The following is a 6,000-nucleotide window of genomic DNA, read 5'->3' as shown; positions in this document are numbered from 1 at the left end:
AACAATAGACACACTCTGTTGCAGTTCCTGTGTTCTTATGTAGCCCGTTATTTTTGAGTTATAGTTATTTGGACTTTGTGTTTATATTCTTCCACATCACTGCTTAGTTCATTTGGGAGTGAGACTAGAATAAACTTGTCCTCTTATAAACCAGGCTTCTGATTACACTTCATTCATCTTTTTATTCATTGACAACTTTACATATTTTTGAATTTAAGTATAAACACTATTATCTGAGTAAAAGAGGTGGTGTATTATCGGGTGTACCGTGAGAGTTGGGAAGAACGATGCAAACCGTGACTTAAACAAAGCAATGAAACAACAACTCAAATCTTATGTATCTAAAATACATTTTAATCTTGCTTAGATTCACAATTGTTACAATTTTGCCATTATCATTGATTGCAACTCCCTCTTTCTGCATCAGACATTCTGTACAATAGCGATATGTAAAGTGGATTTACATCAAGGCACAAGACACGTCCATAGGTCAGGGAAGCCTTTTTCACGGCACTGCTTTAATTTCATCCCTACAATACTGCGACGTGCAGCAGAGGAACATGGGCCATAGCGTATTGTACACACGATGTGCTCTCTGTCAACAATTAAGGATGAACAGTTATTCTCATCACTCTCCCTCCATTTTGTGATGGATTGGAAATGAACATGATCACTTTTAAATGGATGCTAATGTTTTTTAGCCTTTTCTTTCTTTTTTTAGAGAGCCAAACAATAACAGTTTGAGAGTGGGCTGTTGGGTTTAACAGATCAAATGCAGTCAACAGGCATCCATTCAGATGATGAGTGAAATGATGTCCATTCCCGTGGATCTCAATGCACATGTTGATTTTTTTTCTTTTCTTTCTTGCTCATGGCATAGCAGAGAGCTGTAAATGCCTGGTGACCTGGAAAATAGAATGACCAAATTTCAAGCGGTTTAGCATTTTACAAATTGCTGAGAGAATGAAATTGGCTGTTGATAAGAATAATATTTCTTATAACTAAACAATTAACATTATGCTATGAGGATGAATTTGTTGTTTCACACATTTTTGCCAAACATGACAGGAAATATGCTATAAATTCTTTAAATAAGGCTTTTTTCATCATTTACATTCAGCATTAAAACTTCTAGTGATTTCTAGGGAACACACACACACACACACACACACACACACACACACACACACACACACACACACACACACACACACACACACACAGTGATTCTTCACTGTTCCACTACTTCTTCACATTCTGTAAAGTAGGTGTAAAGTTCAGATGGAATGCACTTTAAAAAGGTTTCTCACCATATTGCTAAGACATTTATGTCTACTCTTGACTAAGTCTCCTTCGCCGGCCAAAAGCATGCGATCCGACGTTGGTTGGGACAAACTTGTTACTTCCGATTCCTCCTGAGCGGTTAAGGAAATCTGCCAAGCGATGGGTCACACATGTGGCCGTGTTACAGGCTCGCTTCTGTGCTGTAACGCTGAAAAAAGAAAACAAGAATATGAAAATTTCTAAATGTGAACAATGAATCTATTTGGGATTAAAAATGTGGGTAAATTTGATGATGTTGGTAGCTTACCTATAGACTTCTACACTAGGTTTAACAGGATGTTTGACAAAATTTGACTTTTTTGGTTATTATTGGATCAATAAGTAAATAGACAGGCTTCTTTTGTAAAAATATGTTTATTCAGGTAAAATGTTAGACTATTTTTCAATGAGAGCTGCCCAAGTAGAAACAAATAAGTAAGACATTAAGAAAGAAAGACAGTAAAGTGCTGTCTCTGCCAATAAAAGATAAAAAAAAGGACAAATGAGGAAATCAAATCATACAAGCAAAAAGAAATCCACATGCATTGACACTGAAATATCAGGATGAAGGCAGAGAGCTGTTTAGATGAGATGGGTCAGTTCTCTGTACACATGCTCTGCGCTGCGCTTCTTTCCTGGGGTTCCTGCTCCTACGTTGGTGCGTGGGAATGTCTGCAGTTTGTGCAGCTCCTGTGAAAGCTTTCCCAGAACACAGGTGCTCAGGTTGGAGCAGCGCTTGGACATGGGTCTGCCCATGCTGTTGGAGAAGAGATCATACACACAGCTCACAGTAACAGAACAGAGCATGCAAAAAATCTTTTAGTTTTAATCTACAATGAAAACAGATGCATATCAAACTAAACATGCTTCCTTCCTAAGTTGAATTACTTCATGCTCACACTCATTCTTATGATCAAGGTTTTATTGATTTCTGGCTAATTTTGTATTATCACAGCAATGGACAAATCATGCAAACTCTTATTTCCTCCTTTACTCTTATTTCTGGAGATCATGCTGTCCGCTTGATTGCATGCTTTGCAGGCAATGTTGCATAAAGTCCTCAAGAATAAATCAAACCTCATGCAAAAACTAGAGATTGGCAGAGAACCTGTTGTACGAATTTGTTCCATTTCATTATGTCGATAAACACATTTCTTTTCTGGACATACCTCGGTCATAAAAAAAACTTTGCATCCATTATCTTATAACTATGGGGCATTTGCTCTCATGTTGAAGCCTTTTAGATTCACTGAATCACTTCTTTAAAAAAAAGAGAGAAAATAATTGCACCATCCTTCATATAATCTGTACAATTGTTATCATACTTTTTCGATTTCTTTTAATCATTACAACATATACCTGTTCTCCTCAGTTTCCTGTTGATCAAGGTCTTCTGCAGTCATCTGGACAAACTCTTTTATAAATGCATTTAGCAATCGCCTTGCTTCATAGTCAGAGAGCATGGCTTCATCTGGTAAGGGCTCCAGAGCAGGCCTGAAAATATGATGAATCAAGAATAGAAAAGCATAACTTTAGATAATGCACAAAGTGAGTGAGGGACAGCGAGAGAGAGAGAGAGAGAGCGAGAGAGAGAGAGAGAGAGAGAGAGAGAGAGAGAGAGAGAGAGAGAGAGAGAGGTTTCTTCTTGGGTCTGATCATAATCAAAAACAATCTGCTAAGAGTGTGCCACTTAAAAGCTGACCTGTTGCCAAGTTTGAATTTATGGCAGGATCAATACTGTCGTAAGCAGATTGGGTTTGGCCAGAATTCAACTGATGTAATCAGAACCCTATACCCCCCACCCCCACCCACCACCACCACTGCACACACCACCCTCATAGTATATAAAGAGGCTTTTATTTAGTTTAAAGACAACATTCAATACTATATTATTTATAATATTACATTATTATACTTAGCAATATGAGATGTCTCACCTGGATGGTGCTGCATCTGAGCAGTACATCTGACAGATAATCAAAGCGTAGGCCACGAAGAAAGCAGAGATCTTCAGCATAACCATGGTGCACTGTAGCAAGTAATTTAGCGTTTCTGTAAAACACAAGAAATACTATTTTTTTTTTATTTCCTTGTCAGCATTAACAAATATTTGTATTTGCATTGTCTTTCTTTTCCTGAAATCATCATTCACTTATTTCTGCTTTCTTTTGTATGTTTTCAAAACAGACCGATTTTAATAGATTTTTAAATCTCAGCAGGTTTCCTAAATGTGCGCAGTATCTGCTCCAGTCTGTTATTGTTAAGTGCTGAGATGCTGTACTGGCATCTGGCTGTGAGTAAAGTATTAGAGATATTAGCCGGATTAGAGGAGCTCCTGTGGGACCCTGTACATTAGGGTAATGAGCTGCTAGTCTTCACAAGCCTTCCCAGTATCCTTAAAAATCTACTGAGCCACTGCTGCATACACAGTTTAAAGAATATAAACCAGTCTAGCTTTCAGTAGAATAAATAAAATGAGAGTGTTCAGTTTCAGAGCCCATCCTGAAAACATGTGCATTTGTCATTTTAGTGGTAGAAAGAAGCCTTAATTACCTACCTGGTAATGTTACAGCTCGATGGAAGTGGAAAATTGTTGATGGTTTCAAATTGAATGGTTAATTCAAGTTGATGAAATTTAGTGTCTGTTGTATTCAGCTGCAAGACGACTGCCTATATACCCACCATTAGGGTCCCACTATTGACAATGTGGGTGTTTAATGATCTTCCAACAACCAATGGGAGACTGTCCTGATTCAGGATGTGGCCAGTCCTGTGACGATTCATTCTGGAAAGGGAATTGCGCATACAATGACGTCATTCTATGGTCACAAATTGCTCCATTCACAAAAATTCACTAGTGATCAGCAATGTTCTACATCACTGGGAATAATTAAGAAGAAAATATAATCTATACTGATACATAATCATCATGCCAAAAATACAACTTTTTTTAATCAAACTATAGTTTTTTTTTTGTTGCTTCCTCATTTTTTTGTTTTGTTTTTTCTATTTCCTCAAAAATTAATCTAGGTTAAATTGTTTATTAAGTATTAGCAATTAAGAAGATTTGTGAAATACAGTATCTTTCAATTTACACTATTTATTGTATTCATTTATTTGTTTGTTTATTTTATTTTTTATTTATTTTAAAATTAACAGTGCATTTTCTTTGTCTTTGGATTTTTAGTTTCAATTCTGTAATGAAAGCCTAAATGAACCCTAAATAAATGAAGCCTAAACCATCATTAATTATGTGAGATAGAAGTTTTTACTGACCTACTGAATGTGATGATAAAAAAGCTGCAGGAACAATCTTCTATAACAGTGTGTGCGATCGATCAGCTTTTTCACTTCCTTATTTGTGATGTGACCCTTAATGGAAATCAAAGATGGGGTTGACATTAATGAGCCTTGTCTCCCAAACCTAGTTAAAACAACAGTTTTCCTTTGAGCACCATCCAACTCTCCTCTTCATTATTGGCTAAGATTTCCTAAAGCATCACCACAGAGAGGCTGCGTTCATGTCACATAGAAACCCCATTAGCACAGACAAGCCTTTTAGTGCTATCAAACTTCGAGTGGCACCGATGACCAAAAACGTAAATCATTGAGACCAGTCAGCAGTGAGGACTCTGTTTAAGCCTAGTTACATCACAAAGCCATGTTCTAAATGGCCTCTTCATTCTAATGATCACCACAGACATAGTGGGTCTAAATCACTGCCAGAACTTTCCATCTTCCACATCAAACTTTTTGCGTCAATACAGTAACCTTTTCAGTCCATGCATGTCATGGAGCACCCACCCTTGTGTAAGTTATTTCAAGTGACAGATAATCATTTGTGCGTCAAAAAAACGATATCCTGGATTCACTGCTTCCCCACATCACAGTTTTCCATAGTCATGGGATGTCTGATATTAGTTGATGAAAATGGGAGTAATGTCCATGATATTCTTTTGGGCAAACAATAATAATGTTTCACCAAAAAAAAAAAAAAAATCTTTACATTTGCAAGTCAGTCACATAAATGGATTGTTTGAGCACCTGTAGGCCAGAAAGAATCTGAATTAAAGGCTTTAAAGGCTTTAAGAGGGAAAGCAAACGCAATTCATAACCCTTGGTGAGACAGAGCCCTGCATTTAGAGAGGAAGAGAGCTTACACAGTCCATCTTCAAACATTAAGGAAATGAGATTTAATCACTGAATGTTGGCCATCAATCAGTGTGCACATGCTGGAAACCTCCCAATCTCATCTGTGTGCTTAACTGATCACATGGACTCCTTTTACATACTGTAGGCACCATAAAACTCAAGTGCCTTGCCATCATATGCTTCTTATTGCAAATGGGTTAAAATATGAATTAAGCATCATTTTAGAAATTTCTCGTTTTCATATATACTTTAAAACCTAAAAGCTGTTACCAAAGCACTGTTTCCTTTTAGAATCCCAGCACTATTTATTAAATCAATTCCAAAATTCTAAAATAAGTTAGTTCTCAGATCATTATTATATCTAATTGTAATAGGGATTACAGTACAGTTTCTAAAATGGAGCAATATATTTGACAAAAAACTCAATTTTCTGACCAGAGAAAAGACAATCAAATGCGACTTTTTTTTTTTTGGTAATCGTTAAAGTTAAGAACTGCTGCAACAAGGTTCCTGGTGGAAAAGAAC

At 36.7% G+C, this 6,000-nt stretch overlaps 1 protein-coding gene across 1 annotated transcript; it reads right to left on the bottom strand.

Moving 5' to 3' along the window:
• Positions 1-1,549: 1,549 nt before the first annotated feature.
• Positions 1,550-4,738, bottom strand: calca (calcitonin/calcitonin-related polypeptide, alpha). Its single transcript, XM_027178148.2, has 5 exons — positions 4,600-4,738; positions 3,881-4,108; positions 3,261-3,375; positions 2,683-2,817; positions 1,550-2,080 (listed from the first exon to the last, which is right to left on the bottom strand). Exons 3-5 carry the CDS (start codon positions 3,344-3,346, stop codon positions 1,906-1,908), a joined length of 396 nt encoding a protein of 131 aa, XP_027033949.1. The 5' UTR covers positions 3,347-3,375; positions 3,881-4,108; positions 4,600-4,738; the 3' UTR covers positions 1,550-1,905.
• Positions 4,739-6,000: the final 1,262 nt, after the last annotated feature.

This window comes from Tachysurus fulvidraco, chromosome 2, assembly GCF_022655615.1.
Source record: "Tachysurus fulvidraco isolate hzauxx_2018 chromosome 2, HZAU_PFXX_2.0, whole genome shotgun sequence".
NCBI lineage: Eukaryota > Metazoa > Chordata > Actinopteri > Siluriformes > Bagridae > Tachysurus > Tachysurus fulvidraco.
This window is presented reverse-complemented; position numbering and strand designations above follow the sequence as displayed.

Bases quoted from the DNA above. Each gene is read 5' to 3' on its own strand.
- calca (XM_027178148.2), bottom strand. From the start codon at position 3,346: ATGGTTATGCTGAAGATCTCTGCTTTCTTCGTGGCCTACGCTTTGATT. The intron at 2,818-3,260 runs GTGAGACATCTC...TCATATTTTCAG, and splicing joins TCAGATGCAGCACCATCCAG to GCCTGCTCTGGAGCCCTTAC. The intron at 2,081-2,682 runs GTATATGTTGTA...CTTCTCCAACAG, and splicing joins CAGGAAACTGAGGAGAACAG to CATGGGCAGACCCATGTCCA.